The sequence below is a fragment of the Piliocolobus tephrosceles genome, chromosome 4, assembly GCF_002776525.5.
Source record: "Piliocolobus tephrosceles isolate RC106 chromosome 4, ASM277652v3, whole genome shotgun sequence".
In the NCBI taxonomy this organism is placed as follows: Eukaryota; Metazoa; Chordata; class Mammalia; order Primates; family Cercopithecidae; genus Piliocolobus; species Piliocolobus tephrosceles.
This window is the reverse complement of record NC_045437.1, coordinates 73,966,151-73,986,433: the sequence shown is the minus strand read 5'-3', so window position 1 is coordinate 73,986,433 and position 20,283 is coordinate 73,966,151. Positions and strand designations below refer to the sequence as shown.

At 40.3% G+C, this 20,283-nt stretch overlaps 1 protein-coding gene across 1 annotated transcript in view; it reads right to left on the bottom strand.

Annotated features, from left to right (window-relative positions):
• Positions 1-20,283, bottom strand: part of PDE8B (phosphodiesterase 8B) — a 356,027-nt gene that overhangs the window by 99,835 nt on the left and 235,909 nt on the right. Inside the window, exons 4-5 of the mRNA XM_023214908.1 lie at positions 17,625-17,684; positions 3,559-3,749 (exon numbers count right to left, since the gene is read on the bottom strand). Of these exons, the coding sequence (XP_023070676.1) occupies positions 3,559-3,749; positions 17,625-17,684 (251 nt within the window). The remainder of the gene's footprint in view (positions 1-3,558; positions 3,750-17,624; positions 17,685-20,283) is intronic.

The window sequence follows — 20,283 nt, the reverse complement described above, 5'->3', positions numbered from 1 at the left end:
GTTACATTAAATGAATGCGAACTTCTTCACATTGAAAATGACACAACATCAAATCTTTCTCTAAAGAAAATGTCTCAAAACACACAGAAGACAAGAAAGAAAGATGCCCTTGTGGATTAGGACAATCTCTTCATTTCGTTAAAAAATTTTTTTCTCTTAACTCCCAGGCAATTATCCAATAAGTCAGACCTGCCAATTTACCACTTAAAAAAATTGGCAAATTCCACTTAAATTCCATTTTTTAAAATTGAAACTCCACTCTTCAAAATAAAAATAAATTGGCAGTCCTACAATCCTCTTCTTATCAGTATGTACCTGGGGGAGCCAATTGGGTTTACTCTTTTTTCTTTTAAAATAGCAGATAGTTCAGAAAGTTGACCTTATGATAAAAATTAAAACACTCGCTGGCAGCGGGATGTACAAATGCCGGTTAAAGCCAATTAAAGATGGTACAAAGAGTCACCTCAATTTTTCAGTCCTACTGTGGTTTGTGCTTAAATACTTTAAACAACTTGATCATCAGCTGGAGCTGAGAAATGTTGCAATATAGTACCTGTCACTGTATAATGTTTGTTGTACTAGGACCACCTGGATATAGGTAGTTTATTCCCTAGGAATTAAACAGGGCCAAAATAATCAGGACATAGAATTTTGAGGTCCATGAATCTTCTTTGCTGTGCCATGCTACAGTCCAGATTCTGCACTGTTCTGGTCAGGGGGTTGTAAATTGGACAAACTTTTAATAAAGGCCCACACACTTGAATCTTGGTGCGAATCAGCATACTTGCTTTGACCTGTTCTCTTGGTCTGGCCTCTGCTTATGCTGAGATATCTTGGAAGGGAACCATCATCTCCAAGAACAGAATTACTCCTGAGTAATTTGTGAAACAACATGCATTTGTTTTTCTCTCTGGCTGTGGGCATTTCTGCTCCTCTCTACTTTAATGTGTTTGAACTACCACTCCCCAAGGGACAGCCGGCTCATATTGCTTCACCCTCTTCAACTCCAACATTTTCTGACCTTTCTCAAAAAATGCACCTTCTCCATGTCCTGTTCCTTGAGCCCTCACACTATGTGGGAGGAAGGCTACAGGAAATGATCGGCTGCCATATTCCCGGGAAGTGAAGTTTCCTCTGTGGATAAATGGTATTTTAAAGAGATCTTTTGAAGAAAATGCTGTTAACTCACAATGGGGCAGGAGGCATAAGTCAATATCCCTCCAATGCCGGCACAGGCTACTTCCCACTCAGCCACCCTGTAGAGCAGGTCCTGCTAAGGTGAAGTTACACTTATTTTATACTCAGGAGCCTACTGGATGGATACTCAGTGGAAATACCAGTTAGCACCTAATGAAAAAATATATAGTGTTTTAGAGTCATGTTCTGACCTCTAGGGAAAAAACACTAAGTACTTCTCACCTTCATTCAGTCTTTCTCACCCCAGTAGGCGTCATGGGCACACTGCTGGGCTATATCCTAAGGTGTGGGTTTTAGGCAAGAGGCTAAAACATGTAATAAGCATAAATGGGCTGGAGCACACACTCTCTTGGTTTCTTTTGGGACTGGCTTCCATCTTTTGGGTTGCTTCCTGCTGCTTGTCTCTTTTCTCTTGTCTCTCCAAAGGAACTGGTATGGTAAGAGAGACCTAGGCCTCTTCCTGGATGAGAGGACTAAAGGGAAGGTGGGGCTGAGGCTCAAGGACGCATGTTAGGCTAAGGTCCAGTCCTAGCTCAAGGGTAAGGGATCTAGCGCCACAGATGACAACAAAGAATGCACATCTGCCAGGAGCATGGCACCTACCCATCCCCCTAGGGAATGTGTGCTGAGAGTCAAGCCTTTGGAATCTGGCCACCCTCAACATGACCAATAATGGTCGGGAAACACACTGCCAGATACGTACATCTGACTTCTAAACTGCATAGACTTCTATTGGTTTTCTGAGCAGCTAACACAGAAATACATTTGGTAGGAAATAAAACTCTATTTATTTATATTCAAAGAAAAATGTAAAGTTTATCTGCTAAACTGGGTCTTTGCCTGAATTAAAAGATTTCTTCCTGTTGATTTTTTCTTTATAAATAAAGCTTATCTTAAGTAATTGTATGTAGGAACAAAGAAGTGTGATATTTCTACTACAAAACTACCTGACAAAAGTAAGTGAAGGCCAAGAAAAATCAGAAATTCTTAGTTTTACAAGACCCAATTCTACTATAAAATCATCAAAAATATTTCCTAATACTAAAAATAGCATCCAGATATTTTATGATATACTCTATGTATATTTATATACACTATTAAATAGAAAAACATTTTTATGCAGAAAGATGAGATTATTTGAAGCCATTAAAACATTTCTAAAACAGATGCTTAAGAAAAATTCTTCGGGCTGGGCGCGGTGGCTCAAGCCTGTAATCCCAGCACTTTGGGAGGCCGAGGCGGGCGGATCACGAGGTCAGGAGATCGAGACCATCCTGGCTAACACGGTGAAACCCCGTCTCCACTAAAAAAAAAAAAATACAAAAACTAGCCGGACGAGGTGGCGGGCACCTGTAGTCCCAGCTACTCTGGAGGCTGAGGCAGGAGAATGGTGTAAACCCAGGAGGCGGAGCTTGCAGTGAGCTGAGATCTGGCCACTGCACTCTAGCCTGGGCGCCAGAGCGAGACTCCGTCTCAAAAAAAAAAAAAAGAAAAAAGAAAAAAAAGAAAAATTCTTCTTTGGGAAACTGAAAATCATCAAAGAATAGCAAGATGGTGTCTGTGATAAGAAACTTCTCTTAATCCACTAATTTCTTCTCAGGGTACCAAGGTTCTAAAAAGCCATTTTCCCACCTTTTATTTCACTTACTAACATTCAAGAAAATTCCAGCTCCCCATGCAATTGGACTCTGTCTTGGTCTAGCATTTAATTAGTGACCTCTTCCATCTAGCTTCAAAGCATTCCACTTCTGCTAAATGAATCAGTTCATCCAGAGCTAACTCTTATGACTGAGCATTTATTTATGAACAGGCCTGTGTTTCCTCCCCAGAGTGCAAGCATTTCTTTAAACAAGCAGGAGGTTTGGGTCCCTGGAAGATCTTTTGCTGCTGCAAAGTGGCTGCCTTCACTCCATGACTGGGAAGCCTGCTGTGGGATCTACCCATCTGTGTCAGGCAGGAAAAAATTTATATTTCACACATTTCCGATGTTCATTTTGGGAGAGAATAATGAAGATTAAAATAGCTAGTTTAAATCCAAACCGTATCTGTGTAATGAGAACTGTGTGAATTTTAATCTTTTTTATGAGCAATACACAGGGTGGGGGGAATACCCTGAAGTTATCAGGGGAGCCCAGCTCACACCTCTAAATTTAGTACAACTCAAATGTGGAAAAGTAGAAGAGGAGAGAGAAATCTACAGGAAGGAGCTATAGCTTTCACCATAGACATTTGTATACACTGCTTCAAAACATCAACACATATTTTAAAAATATTTGAAATAAATTAAAGATACCTGTAAATGAAATTCATTTTAAGCTGTTAAGCGAACATTTACTAAGCATATTAAATTAGAGAAGGTACCTGCACACCGCTTCTGCATCGAAGTTCTGAGTTTGTCTATGATCAATTACAATAATTTCATGATGCTTATCAAGAAAGCATTCAAGGGCTGACTCTGGAGTCCGAGCAATATTGCATCTATAACCAGCTCTGTCACAGGCCCACCAGAAGCCATCGCTCTGACTATCTTCCTTTGCGAAGATCAGCAAAACCTGAAACACAACAGAAAGAGCATCTTGAAGTAAATCATCATCCACAGAGACTATTAAAAACAAGCCTATTGGCCAGGTGCAGTGGCTCATGCCTGTAATCCCAGCTCTTTGAGAGGCTGAGGCAGTGGACTACTTAAGCCCAGGTGTTTGAGACCAGTCAGGGCAACATAGCAAAACCCCGCCTCTATAAAAAATACAAAAAATTTAGCCAGGCACAGTAGCACATTCCTGTGGTCTGCACTACTCAGGAGGCTGAGATGAAAAGACCGCTTGAGCCTGAGAGGTAGAGGCTGCAGTGAACCATGATTGCACCACTGCACTCCAGCCTGGGCAACAGAGTGAGACCCTGTCTATAAAACAAAAGCAAAAACAATCCCCCCAAAACAACCAAAAGACCAGGCCTATGGTATACTGGTTTAAAATGGGGCCTCTGGAGGGAAGCTACCAGGGTTCAAATCCCAGCTCCTCCAGTTGGTTACAGTGGTCTTTGAACAAGGTATTTCATCTCTTTGGCCTGTAGTTTCTTGGCTGTAAGAGTGAAAGAACAGTGCCACATAAGTTAGTTCTGAGAACTGAATAAGCACAGAGAAGGTGCCCATTCACTCTGGTGGTGATTGTGACTCATTGTAATTACAAGTATTTCTAATTTCCTAATTAGCTTTGTTTTTAAATAAGAAGTAAAATTATTAATGAGATAGTTAACACAGGTTAGATTATGGTTTACATTTACAATACATATATTTGATTCCAGTTGCAAGTGGTATTTGCCTTTAAGTCTCTGGAGGCCACCTCTTTGAACTTAACACTAAAATACCTACAGACATAAGGAAGTAAGGGAACTCAAAACAACCTCAAAAATGAATTTTAACATCCAAACTTTGCCAAAATCTGGAAAGAATGATCATGAAATGTAAAGCTGTTGGAGTTCAGTTGAGGGAAATGTGCTTCTATTGATGAACTGCCTCATTGAGAAGCAATTCTGCCCACAGGAAAGAAGGTAGCAATAGTTTACACAGTTCCTCCCTCATCATCACCTGGGTCCAGGAACACAGATTCTCTGCCAGCTAGAAAGACCCAGACTGCCCTACCATCACCTGAGCTCATTTATGTATTTATGGTCCATCTCCCTCACTAGAGAAGTAAGCTTCAGGAGAGTAAAGGCTCGGCCTGGCTTGTTCCCTGCTTGTACCCCCCATGCCCAGCACTAGCCTGGCACTTCCTAGCTGTTCAGTAAATATTTGAGAAATGAAAAAACAACTACTTGTGGGGTCTTCTGAGAAATGCGAGAGGGCTTTACTATGAATAAGATGTAAGACCACCTCCCAGCAATAGATCTAATAAGAAAAACCTATAATAATCTCAAAATATTGTTAAGGCACTCAATACTCTTCTGCACCCACGTCTGGTTTAAACAATTAGAAATAGAAGGGTAGTTTCTCAACATGAAGAGCTTTTGAGTCAATAGTCGATATATTCATCATGGTGAAATACTAAACGTGTTTCATTTAAAATCAGAAACAAGCCAAATTGTCCAATCATTACATTTGAAAACTACTTTTTTTTTCTTTTTTTTGAGACAGAGTCTTGCTCTTGTCACCAAGGCTAGAGCGCAATGGCACAATCTCGGCTCACTGCAACCTCCGCCTTCCAGGGTCAAGCGATTCTCCTGCCTCAGCCTCCCGAGTAGCTGGGATTATAGGCGCCCACCACCACACCCGGCTAATTTTTGTATTTTTTTTAGTAGAGACGGGGTTTTGCCACGTTGGCCAGACTGGTCTCGAACTCCTGACCTCATGATCTGCCCACCTCGACCTCCCAAAGTGCTGGGATTACAGGCATGCACCACCGTGCCCAGCTGAAAAATACTTTTATTAATTGAAAATTGGAAGTATATAGAAAAGCAGAAACAATAATATAATGAAACTCATGTACTCCTTACCCAGCTTCAGCAATAACCAACTCCTAGCCAATGTGGGTTCATCTCTATCCCTACCCATTTTCCTAGCTCTTACAACAGATTGTGGCAAATCCAGCTATTTTATCTCATCCATATGCATCTGTGAAAGATAAAGATTTTGTAAAAAGAAAAAAACCACAGTATCATTTCATACCTAAACCTCCCCAATAATTCCTTAATATCAATAAATATCTGGATATATTATATATGCCAGTTTTTAAGAGCACCCTGGGCTGACTAGGGTCTGTCCCTCTGCAGCCCAGGAAGCTCCTAACATTTCTAGCCACAGAGTTCCTTCCAGGAAGAAATGGGAGGTGGCTCTCCCAAGAAAAATGAAGGACACAACCTCGTGGATTTTCATAACCAAAGCCTTCCTATCAAACTGTTAACAGGGGAACCTGAATGAGAAAAATCAGGTAGAATAAACTGGTTGGTGCAAAAAGTCAATAACCTTTTACTTGGTGTAGCTGTGGTATTGACACGAGAAACTCAATATGCCAAACCTAGAAGTCAAAAAAGGTGAAAAACTTCCTGTCTCTCACCTGTCTGACTGAATTATGGATTTTTAAACAAGAATTTCAACAACTTATATTTCCTTGACACCATTATGCCTCAATCTTTGACTAATACAGTAAAAATAACAATTCTCTTGTTGGGCATTACAACAACTATCACTAATTTTCAGAAACACTGCTTTTAACTGCTTATGTTATGTTGATGAACAAAATAAAGGCTCTTTGCATTATAGTGGTAGAGGCACACACAATAAATAGACCATTAAGTAAGTACATTATACAGAATGGTAATAAATGACAGGTGCTATGTGAAACCCAGCAGAGCAGAGTAAGGGATGTCAGCAGTGGGTGCCGGCAGCAGAAGGAAGTAGGCAGTTAGGATAGGTCGGGCTGAGAAGGTGACATGTGAGCAAATGCCTGAAGGGAATAGAAAGACAAGCCCAGTTTACGTTGGAAGGAAAAGCATTCCAGGCAGAGTTCTATAAGCCCCTGGTGTGTTCTAAGGACTGCAAGGGAGCCAGGGTGACTGAAGGGAGGGTGTGAGGACAAAAGGGTGGGAGCAGGTCAAGTTCACGGCAGAGGGCTAGACCATGATAAGGCCTTCTAGGCCATTTGAAGGTCTTACAAAACTGGATTTCACATGGAAACTCATAAAACTGATTGAAGGTGGACAGCTGTATTAATTGTATATTTTTATTTTCTGTGTTTCCGATGCTTTGACTTCTGGCGCTTTGCTGACCCTGGAAGGACTGCCCTTCTCAGGGTTGCTAATTCCTAGAGATAGCACACAATTCTCCTGTGAGCATGCCCTTCATATGCGAATCAACCAATCCAGAGCCCATTCCCCAACCACCACCACCTCTGGTTCTTACCCTCCAGGCCACAATTCCCCAACTCTAATCACCCTAGGGCCAGGTACCAGACAACTAGAACCACCAATATGTCCCAGACCTTTCTGAAATTAATCAGACTAGCTTGGCCTAACCCTGCTCACCCTGCCTCACCCAAGCCTTCCCATGGAAACCACACTGGAGGCTCTTGCATGCAATCTCCTCCCACTCCCTCTGCCTCCTGACTGACTGTGGTGCTTCCCAGCGTGGCCCTGGGTGGCACACTGTGTGCCTCCCGCTCTGGGAACTGTAACTGTTTTTTCAATGTCAATTGTTCCTAGATCTGTTGGCCTTACCATACCTGAATAATAAGATCTGTGTCATGATACAGATCTTATTATTCAGGTATGGTAAGGCCAAAGGATCTTATTATTTAGGTATGGTAAGGCACTCAGGAGAGAATTTCTTTGGCTAATATTTAAACATTTTCCTATTTATAAAAAAATTAGAAAGACTGCTTTTCAATTATTTAATTCCTAATCAAAGTGAAAATTTATGGGAATAAAGAATATATACTTTAGAGTAAAACACTATAGCAATCACCTTTTAAAAATATCTGCCTAGTTCTTGGAAATAATACCTTCTCCAGGAAAGTAGTAGATCCAAGTAGCCCAAATTGGACTCTTTGTCCCCATCTCCCAGGCTATAGCTGGGCTAATGATATTCTGATTCCAGGAATTTAGAATTTGAACAAAGAGACACAAAGGCTAGGAACTGGGACCTGTGGCCCATTAAGAATAGAGATATTGGCCGGGTGCGGTGGATCACGCCTGTAATCCCAGCACTTTGGGAGGCCGGGGTGGGCGGATCACCTGAGGTCAGGAGTTCCAGACCAGCCTGACCAAGATGGAGAAACCTCGTCTCTACTGAAAATACAAAATTAGCCAGGCGTGGTGGTTCATGCCTGTAATCCCAGCTACTCAGGAGGCTGAAGCAGAATTGCTTGAATCTGGGAGGCAGAGGTTGCAGTGAGCTGAGATCGTGCCATTGCAGTCCAGCCTGGGCAACAAGAGAGAAACTCCATCTCAAAAAAAAAAGATATTGATGGAAGAATGTTAAACTGTTGATGTCACAGGGCTCAGAGATGGCCCATGGATACCCTTCCCAAGCCACCCACCCTTTTCAACTCTTTTCTTGGAGTCTGAAAAAAAAATTGCACTATCCTTCTAATACATTTCTTATTTACTTATGTACTTTTTTGGTATAAGGCAGTTATTACTTACAATCGAAAAATAAAAACAAAACAAAAACTTAAGTAATGTAATCCCTTTTCAGCTTTAATATTCTGTGTATCAGTATTTCTCATTTCTTTGACATGGCCATTTGTTAAGATTTATTGACTATTAACTGAGGTCAATAAATGATTAACTCATATAAATGATTCTGCAAACATATTTTTGAAAAATCATTACTAATGGTGTTATAACTGAACTTGATCTGTAAAGAGTAATAGTAAACTGACCTTGTGCTTCCTCAAAATAATATGCTCAACATTCATTCAAAGAATATTTATTGATGACTTGTTATGCAAGACGTTAAGAACTGGGAATAAAAAGATGACAGAGATAGCCATAGGCCAGTCTCCTCCCATGGGCTCCAGTCAAGGAAGCAGATAATTATAATAAACGCACCAATAAGTGGTGACCACAGATAAACGAAGCATGGACAAGAATCCAAGCACAGGAGAACAAGCAGAAGGAAGTAGTTTTGTCACATCAATCTCACTGTACCCTTGTAAACACAGCAGAAGAGGAGAAGAGGCAGAACTGATCTGGGCTGAAGCCTGGAACAATGAGGAAACCTCTTACTGGAGCAGAGCTCAGCCAACATGTGTTCTGTCCATAGTCAGAACACAGCTGTCGGCAATCCTCACTTGCATGGTAGAATCAGACTATAATAATGACCGTGCATGAGGGTTGAAAACTTACGGAGTGTGTACATTTTTCACTTTTCAGGTGATGGGTACACTGAAAGCCAGTACATAATATATGCATGCAAGAAATCTGCATTTTTATATTCTATACAAATAAAAATGAAAAAAATGACCATGCAAAGCTATCTTAATAAATAATGGTAAAAGTTATGATTGTTTTGTGACCTTTAAAGATTTGTGTCAACATACTGAAAATTTTCTTATTCTTGGTTATAAATATTAGGGAAATGAAAAAAATATAAAGCTAAAATTTATTTAATATATTGCAATTTAAAATATTAGAAACATTGAGAATTAAAATGTTTTATTTATTTAAAAAAATTATCAAGAGTAGTTTGGACAGTGCTTGCCACCTTCTTCTAGTTGTGTAAGTTATGATATGAAGTGAGCATCTTTTCTATGCCTTGGCAAATTATCATACTCATAACTTTGGATCAGCTGCTGACATTTAATCCTCTGTGCTTTCAGTATCATGCAATATCCCCAGAGCTCCTTTAATTACTGTGAAGTTTTTTGCTGGCCTCACTACCTCTATGACTTCTTCATCCTTTTTGTCACACCACTGTCCTCATTTATGTTGATGAACTTACATTCACTAACTTCTACCAGCTACATGTCTAGAATCTCTCAAAGACAGCAGTGTCGGCATTCCACAGTCAACTGTTTCTCCTCTAAGTCCAATTACATTTGATTCAAATTTCACTCACAGCATTATCATTTTTCATCTCTTCATTGCACTTTCATCTTTGTTAGCTCATTCCCTCTTTCGACGATCTATTTTTGCATAATGTCATGTGGGTTTATCACGAAGAGATAGGAGGCAACACAACTACATGCTTTGCTGTTTGTACTTAGGCTGAATAACAGATAGGCAGAAACCAACCAGAGTCTTTGGCTAAAAAAAGTTATGGTTAAAAAAAGCGATAGGTTACTGATGATGCTGCACATTTGTTATTTACATAGTGATTTGCGGACTGAAGAACCAGCTGCAAAGTTTATGCTTTATGCATTTATTCACAGTTAAAACACTGATGTAACCGCAATCTGAAACATGGTTGTTGGGGTCTGGTGTTATTTAAGTAAACCATGAAATCTGTGCACATTAGAACTGTACAAAGCAAGAGATACCTGCTTTTCAAAACTAACTACAAATACCTCAAAGAAAGCTGAAACACATCTTTTTGAGGACAGCAATAATCTGTCTTTGACAGCTAAATTAGAATGAAACTACTTTATCTGGTGACAGCTAATTAGAAAAAAGGATGAAAACAAAAACTAACTTTTCCTCATCTTGAATAAGGCAATATAGGTGTTATTACTAGCATTATTTCTTAATGAGGGTATATCTATGTGTCTTCAATGGATTGTCAATGTCTACTATTAAACATCCAGTTTTTGGAATATTTAGTTTGGCTTTAAGCAAACACCTGGTAATAGGGAGCTTCTAAAGCAGACCACATATATAGATCACATAAGCTGTTTCTGCATAATACTAAACAAGTGGCCAATGTGATCAGGGGAGGGGTTAATTGAGTTTAAAAAAATGGTCTGAGAACTTTCCTTAAATGTCCCTAGGAAAGTGATGCTGATTACAGCTATAGTTTGATGAGAATTTTCTAAGGGCCAGCCACTATACTGAATGTACTAGAAACATATTGTCTCACTCAATAACCAGTTACAGAAACTCTTTGAAGGTGGGAATTATTCCTATTTTACAGACATGGAAACTGAGGCTTAGATGGTTAAAAAATTTGTCCACAGCTGCACTGCCAGCAAGATGTGAACCGAGGCTGGCCTGACCCCAGGGCCTTTGCAATCACTATGTTAAGTAACTTACTTAAGCTCCATAAATATTTTTACCTATAATATTAGACGAAAATTCTTAACAACTCTGTGGTTCTTTGAAACTGGCTGGACGAGGTAGAAGACGCAACCTGGTAGCAGCAGTAAGGACAGACAGCAAGAGAAATGCTGGCCACAGCAAGTTACTGAGTCTGAACATCTCCACCCCTCAGTCATTTCACTTAATGTGTGAAGGTCACCTCCCTATGAGGCCATGTGATCTCCAATATATAACATCCCCCAAAATATAATGGTTCCAGAAAACCCATGCCCTACAACATGGAAGAATAAGGTGGTTTTTGTTGTTGTTGTGGTTTTTTTTTTTTTTTTTAGGGTTGGAGTCTCACTCTGTTGCCCAGGCTGGAGTGCAATGGTGCTATCTTGGCTCACTGCAACCTCCACCTCCCAGGTTCAAGCAATTCTCTGCCTCAGCCTCCAAAGTAGCTGGGATTACAGGTGCAGCCACCACATCTGATTAATTTTTGTATTTTTAGTAAAGACGGGGTTTCACCATCTTGGCCAGGCTTTGAAAGGAGATGTGACCTTGCTAAGAAAAAGCTTAGGTCACAGCTGTGGGGATCCATTTCCAAGTCCAGTTGGAAAGCCCAGCGTGAGGGGGAATGGGGACAGGACTCTCTAAGCAGAAACACACAAATTCTGCACACTGGGGAAGTAAATGTGTTCCAGGTATGGATGAAGAAAAGGCCACTTGATTTTTCAGTCTCATGTTGATTTGGATCTCCCGCCTCATAATACTTCCTCTGCTTTTTATTTTCTAGCCAAGATTGGAAAATACGACTTTCACTGTGGGTCACATCAACTCACGCAGGAGAGACGTGCTCCACAGCACCACTCTGCACTTCCAATCCATTCCACTCCTAACTGTGCTCCTACCAGCTCTGTGTGGGGTGTGTGGAGCCCCATGGGAGTACATTTCCTGACATGGGAGTAAATTTCCCCTGATGAACTCAGAAATGCACCCTCAAAAGCAACTATATCCTGAAATATTCTTATCAAGCCATTTCCTCCCAAACCCTAAGGGCTCTGGCTGATGTAGCTAATTAATATTTTTGGCACTGCAGTGAAGGAAAAAAAGGAGAAAAAAAAGTAAAATAAAAGCACTAGGACATAGCTTGATTTTTCTAAGTCAGTTGCAATGTTAGTAGCAGAAGCAAAAAAACACTAGATATCAATGCACTGAAAGTTAGTGTGTTATGGACAATAAAACTGACCTACCAGACCTCTCTCTGTGGTCAGGGAACATGGTGCCTTTTCTCTCTCCCCTGCAACACTTAGCATAGAGCCCCGAACATAGGAGGTACTCAGTAGATTCTTATGGCATAAATCGTTGAGTCAAAACTCTATGTTTGAATGAGACCATAGTGAAGCCATCCTTGGTTCTAAGTTGAGTTTATTATCTTTTTGAAAAGAAACTCTTAATTATTGTGTCCCTCACTCAAAGAGGGACTCTTTACCACTTGCATCTGCTGTTATTTGGAGCCAAACTCATGTGAGGGAAATCAATGGGGTATACAGTAGCACTTGTAATGTTCCAGGTCTTGCATTGGGTGGCGGGCTTATGAGTTTATGGTATTCAATTTGTTATTATGTTTCATAGGTTATGAGCACATATCAAAAATATTTTTGTATGTTTTAATATGCCACATATAATAAATTCAAATTTATAGACAAGTGTTTTTCAGTTGTGGGAGGGTGGGGCTGTCAGGAGGTACTTAAATTCTGCAAAGGACTGTATCATGTTTGAGAGGACAGAAAGACAGTATGGAGAGATTTTGTTATAAAATGTGACTGCTAATCACGCATACTAAAAATAATTTCAGGCTGGGCACGGTGGCTCACTCCTGTAATCTCAGCACTTTGGGAGGCCAAGGTGGGCAAATCATGAGGTCAGAAGTTCAAGATCAGCCTGGCCAATATGATGAAACGCTGTCTCTACTAAAAATACAAAAAGTTAGCTGGGCATGGTAGCATGCACCTATAGTCCCAGCTACTTGGGAGGCTGAGGCAGAAGAATCGCTTGAACCTGGGAGGCGGAGGTTGCAGTGAGCCGAGATTGTGCCACTGCACTCCAGCCTGGGTGACAGAGCGAGACTTTGTCTCAAAAATAATAACAATAATAATTTCAGGGTAACCACTAAAAGAATAGCAGTATACCTATATTAGAGAAAAGAACATGTAGCTTCAAAAACACACCCAACTTAATAAGCAGAAACAAGAAACAAGAAAACAAAAGGAAAAGGTTAATAAATAGAAAATACAAAATAAAACAACTGTATCAGTATTCACACTCAATGTAATCAGATTTAACTCACCTATTAAAAGACAAACATTATAGAAACAGATTTTAGCTCCCTTTTTTTTTTTTTTTTTTTGATGTGGAGCCTCGCTCTGTCACCCAGGCTGGAGTGCAGTGGCGCGATCTCGGCTCACTGAAAGCTTTGCCTCCCGGGTTCACGCCATTTTCCTGCCTCAGCCTCCCGAGTAGCTGGGACTACAGGCGCCCGCCACCACGCCCGGCTAATTTTTTGTATTTTTAGTAGAGACGGGGTTTCACCGTGTTAGCCAGGATAGTCTGGATCTCCTGACCTCGTGATCCGCCCGCCTCGGCCCCCCAAAGTGCTGGGATTACAGACGTGAGCCACCGCGCCCGGCCAGCTCCCATATTTTTATTGAAAAAAAACCCCGACATACTGCTTAAAAGAGGCTACTCAAAATAAAGTTATAAAGTATCTGCAGTCTTTTGTTTCTGAGAAAAAAAACAACAACAGAAAAAGATATATTAGGAAAATGTTAACCAAAGGTAGCAGGCCTGGCAATATTATAAATAGATAAAACAGAATATAAGGGAAAAGGTGACAAAGATGCCAAGTCAAGGTTAAAGAAGGACACTACAAAATGATAAAAGAGACAGTCATCAAGAATATACAACAATCAAGAACTTGGATATACCTAACAACACAGACTCAAAATACCAGCAAATATTAACAGATATTGATGATTTCAACAAATCCACTGTAATTAGAAACTGATAGATCACACAGTCACAAAATTTAAGTAAAAAATTAATAGAAATGGTTTGAATAGCACGATTAATGAAGTTGAAGTAATTCATGTAAATAGGACCCTCTGTCCAACAAATAGAGAATACATCTTTTTATCCCTTTTTGTGGAGTATTAATCTAAAAACTGACTACATACTTGGCCACCAAACAAGCTGCAACAAATATAAAAAAAATCAGTAGCAAAGGCATCAAAGCAATTCAATGGGGGAAGAATAGTCTTTGTGATAAGTAGAGCTGGAAACAACCAGACATCAATATGGTGGGGTGGGGGGATTAGCCTTGACACCCATATCACACTGTACACAAAAATTAACTTGAGATAGATTATAGATTTAAAATTAAAAGTTAAAACAATAAAGTCTCTAGAGGAAAACAGGAAATATTTTCTTGACCTGGGAGTAGATAAAGATTTTTAAAGCACAGAAAGCAACAACCATTTTTTAAAAAGTGATAGATTTCTTCAAAATGAAAAATTATTGTTCAAAAGCCAGAGTTATGAAAATGAATAAAAGAGCCATGGATTGGGAGAAAATGTTCTCAAAATCTGACAAAGGAGTTGTAACAATAATATATGAAGAACTCATACAACTCAGTAAGTTTCCCAATTAAAAAATGAGGAGAAGACTTGACCAAACACTTCACAAAAGAAAATAGAGGAATGGCTATAAACAAATAAAAAAGTGCTCATCATTAGTCATGGAGAAATGTAAATTTAAATCACGATAAGATAATACTACTCATTCACTAGAGTAGCTAAAATTTAAAAGACTCACAACATCAAATATTATCAAGGATTTAGAGTAACCAGAAATCTCATATTGCTGGTATGAGTGTAAAATGGTACTTTGGGAAAAGGTCTAGAAGTATCTTAAAAAGCTAAACACACCATTGCTCTGGAGGTTTTAGCCAGGGCAATTAGGCAAGAGAAGAAAAAAAAAAGCATCTAGATTGTGACATGATCTTGTACACAGAAAATCCTAAGGAATTTCTATGGGGATTCATTAGGCTTTCCTTAGGATTATAGGAATTTAAACCTATAATATATAATCCTGAGGATTATAGGAATTTCTATATTCATGAAAAACTAATACATGAGTTCAGCAAGGTTGCAGGATATAAGATCCTGCAAAATAGAAAGACAATTCATGGTCATAGACTGGAAAACAAAATTGTTAACACGGTAATACTCCTGAAATTGGTCTATAGATTCATTGCAATCCCTATCAAAATCCCAGCTGGCTCTCCGAAGCCCCCACTGAAATTGACAAAATGGTCCTAAAATTCATACAAAGACGCAAGAGACCCAGATAGCCAAAATAATCTTGAAAAATGAGACTAAAGTTGGAGGAGTCACACTTCACAACTTCAAAACTTACTACAAAGTTACAGTAATCAAGACAGCGTGGTACTGGATAAGGACAGACATATAAATCAATGGAATAGAACTGAGAGTCCAAAAGTAAATCCTCACATCTATGATTGATTTCTGACAAAGATGCCAAGTCAAGTCAACAGGTGAAAGAAGAGTATTTTAAACAAATGCTGCTAGGACAACTAGATAAAAATAAAGCTGGACCCCCTACCTCACACCATAAACAAAAATTAACCCAAAATGGATCATAGAGCTAAATGTAAGATCTAAAACTATAAAACTCTTAGAAGAAAACAAACACGTAAATGTTTACAATCTTAGATTAGGCAATGAATTTTTAGATACGACACCAACTGATGAATGAAGAATGATGCTTACAGCACAACACCTTTCAAAGAGAGCTAAAAAGAATTCATAACAAGTGTACATATTATGAATGGACACATACACACAAAGAGTGAGTATACAAATATTTATCATAGTGGTTGCTTTCAGAGAGGAAAGAAAGGGGCAGCAAAGGGATAAATAAAGGGCTTAAACAGTATCTACAATCTTTTGTTTCTGAGAAAAACTCTGAAACAAAGAAGACATACCATTAATATATGATAGAAGTGGGTGTTGGTACACACATGCACCTTTATGAATATTTGAAATATTTTAACATTTAACAACTTACATGTTTAAAAGAATGAGACATCCTTATGAGCATTCATTGCCAGTGTAGCATAGGACAAAAATGAAGGTAAATGAAATTGATCTAAAACCATACTAATCCCAAACAGTATTCTGGAAATTGCTTTGGGAGTAAGTCCTTGACATCAACTCCTTTATTTGTTATTGCCTTTATTCAAAATTGGAGTACAAAGGACATGGCTCAGAATGATTACTGAAATTTTCCATTTGTTTGTATTCTATACAAATAGTTGTGGCTGGTGTTTATTTTTCTCTCTCTCTCTGCTCCTAAATTTGTTTTCATCAAATTTTCCCAAGCTAAATCTCTTCCTTTTCTTTTCTCCTTTCCCTAGATTTGCATTTCTTTTACCAAGCAACTATAAAACACTATTTTCTTTTTCCATTTGCTCATAAATCAAACAGCACATTTCCTTGCTTGGTTTTTCACTTTCATCTATATGTTGGTTGACTTGTTTACATCTTTTCTACATCTTTACTTGTCCCAAGTATGGGACAAGATTCCAGGTGCTAATAAGCTACAGTTTTTACAAGGAGGAAGTTAACTTATTTAGGCCTAATGGGATGGCTTATATGCAGATAAGGATTTAGAAATTATTTAAAAGGGTACAAACGCCCTTTTCATACATGTTTCTCTCAAGGGGGCACAGGAACTTGGAAGGACTGCAAGGAGGACACAGTTGCTGCCATGATTAGAGTGAAGTCAATCCTACAGGTGGCTGGGCCTTGTATCCTTGGACACCAGTTCCTGCTGTGTTACAGAACCCAGTAGGCTGCTTGGCTTAAGTCACGTGGAAGATGTAGGGGAGCATTTTATCATCTTCTATTCCCACACAACAGCAACAGCTATCATTTATCAACCATCTTCTCAATTAATGATAACTGCCAGATAAAGTTCTAGGCATCCTATGCTATCTCATTTAACTTATAATTCTCTGAGGCATAACCATCTCCATTTTGCAGACAGGACACTGGGTAAGAGGAGTGAAGCAATATATGCAAGGTCACACAGCTGATTAAAGGTAGAGCCAAGATTCCCACCCAGCTGTGACTCATGACAAAGTCCAGTCCTTTACCATTTCATTGCTTCTTCCCTTTCTGGCTGTAGCAAGATGTGGAGCAGACTAGTTTTGGGGTGGAAGAGTTGTTCTTTCTCACAATCCACCATGCAATCTATCCATTATATTTATACTCAAAATGGGGAAATGATTAGGTCTTTAAGAAAACAATTTGAGTCAGGCCGGGCACAGTGGCTCACACCTGCGATCCCAGCACTTTGGGAGGCCCACGCAGGCAGGTCACCTGAGGTCAGGAGTTTGAGACCAGCCTGGCCAACATGGTGAAACCCCATCTCTATTAAAAATACAAACATTAGCCAGGTATGGTGGTGCACGCCTATAATCCCAGCTACTTGGGTGGCTGAGGTAGGAGAATCACTTGAACCCAGGAGGCAAAGGTTGCAGTGAGCCGAGATGGAGCCACTACACTCTAACCTGGGCAACAGAAGGAGGCTCTATGGCAAAAAACAAAAACAAAACAAAACAAAAAAACAGAAAACAATTTGAGTTACGCGGCTGAGTAAAAGAGGCATACCTGAATAGGGTCCTGCGTCAGTCTCATGGGCCCGATGCGCACCTCCGCAGAAGACACCTGCTAAATAAAGGACAGCACAAGAGAAGTGTCAAGTCTTAAACTACACAAATGGATACATCCTTCCTTACACAATGCATTGCATTATGCCACTGTGTGCACTAAATTGAAGAATCTTGCTTACTGAACTGAAGATGGGTTACAAAGCATGATGTATATAGCATAGCCCTGTTTTTGTATTAAAAAATAAAGTATACATTTATATGCATTGGAAATGTCTTTGAGGATACATCTCCAAATGCTAAGTGGTTGGACTTTGAGTTATTTTTACTAGAAATGCCTGGATTTTTATAATAAGCATGTACTATTTTATGGAAGGAAACAATTCAATAATTATTTACTGAGCACCTACTATGTGCTGGGCATCATGCTAAGTCCATTATTATTCTGACATTTCAAAAGAGAATAAAAATTTCTCTCAAATCTCGAGGCTAAATCACATCTATGGTTTAAGAGCCTTTCCTATATTTAGATCTTTTTTTTCTTATCTTCAGGTTTTACTATGAGGGGCAAACAGCTTAGTCTTACTCACATTTGCCATGGATAAATTATTCATCTCAGTTGTATTTCCACAAATAAACTGAGCAACACCACACCATGATGACCACAAGAGGCTTGTCTCTGCCCCATGACTCCAGGAGTGAGCACAGGGCTCTTCGGTGTTCACTGGCCAACACCATCTGGCTGCCTTTGGCAAGCGGTTAGATGGAAGCAAGCATAAAGCAAATATTTGTCTTTATTTTTAATTACTTTACTGGGATTTCTAAAAATGACTGTTCTCTAGACTAATTTGGTTGAAGGTCTTGACCTCACCTCCATGGACCCAATTTTGTTCTTCTCTAAGAGACTGCGGTCATTTGCCACTATTGGAAGCTTATCCTGCATGCCACACTCTACTGGCCCCGTGTCAGTCTGAAGAAGTGCCTTCAGCACGCAGCAGCATTTACACAACCAGAGACACTTGCAGTGACCCAAAGGCCATGGGAGGCTTTTCAGTTACAAAAAACAAACCAGAAAAGCAAACTTTCTTTACATTATACTTCGCAAAACTACAATAATTTCCCTTTCTCCTTTCTTCCCCTTTCCCCAAGTTTAACTCTTGCTGCCGGCGCTGTGAACACTCTCCAAAGCACCAGTCAGTCTTCTTTTCCTCTGTAGGGCTGATTCTTTCACCCCACCCCAACACAGCAGTGTAAAGAACTGATGCAGGGCGCTTGGGCCTCTCACCAAACCAGCCAGCAGAAAACTCAAAGAGCCCTCTAATGACTGCTCATAGGCTCCTGGCCCTCCATGGAGGGTCCTCAGGAGGGCAAGGCTGCCTGTCCTGCTCTCCTTGGGGAGACAGCCTCCTCAACCATGGGTCCACTCAGCAGGCCTGGCACAATGAAAACCAACTGGAGGCTTTGAGTCCCTGAGCCTGTGGACAAGTTCCTTCAGTGTTTCACTGCTGTGTTCAGGTCAAAGCGACAGGCTCATGTTGGGTGTGGACTTCTCTTACTCTTCTTTTGTCTAAGTCAGTCAGTATCCTGGAAGGTGTGGGTGCTGACACCAGTAGCCTATGTGCACAGCCCCAAGAGCAACTCTACTAGGAGAGGGCCAGCCCCAGGGCATCCTGTGTCGCTGGGCTGCCAGCCCTTCGCTCAGCTCCACTCCCAAGCCAGTTTTTGTTATTGAAATAAACACCCTCCTTCCAAAGCAGCACAACTGCCATAACCCAGATTAAAAAATTAATGTAATCCCAGCACTTTGGGAGGCCGAGGCAGGCAGATCACCTGAAGTCAGGAGTTCAATTCCAGCCTAGCCAACAAGGTGAAACCCAGTCTCTGCTAAAAATACAAAAAATTAGCTGGGCACGGTGGCGGGCGCCTGTAATCCCAGCTACTTGGGAGGCTGAGACAGGAGAACCACTTGAACCTGGGAGGCAGAGGTCATGGTGAGCCAAGATCACGCCATTGCACTCCAGCCTGGGCAATAAGAGCAAAACTCCATCTCAAAAAAAAAAAAAGTTAATGATTAAAAAGGGAAACCAGCCAGGCGTGGTGGCTCATGCCTATAATCCCAGCACTTTGGGAGGCCGAGGCAGGTGGATCCCTTGAAGCCAGGAGTTTGAGACCAGCCTGGCCAAAATGGTGAAACCCCATCTCTACTCAAAATACAAAAATTAGCCAGGCGTGGGTGGCTAATTACAGGTGGGCACCTGTAATCCCAGCTACTCGGGAGGCTGAGGCAGGAGAATGGCTTGAACTCAGGAGGTGGAGGCTGCAGTGAGCTGAGATCACACCACTGCACTTCAGCCTGGGCAGCACAGCGAGACTCTGAAAAAAAAAAAAAAAAGGTGAAACCAATTTAGTACGCTAAGATACATTTGATAAGCCAGGGTATCTTTTCACTTGCCCTGTGATCTCTCTTGAGTTCACTGCCTCCACCACACACAGAAGGCCCTCCAACGAAACCACCTGTGAATGATTTCGACAGCAAAATTAGGCTCCTAAAGGAGTCATCCAGTGGCAGAAAAGAAAGTAATGAATGAAATCATAAATAAAAATTTAAAAGGAATAAAATAAAAAGTGGCTCACATTGGAAGGCCAAGAGATAGGGAAGG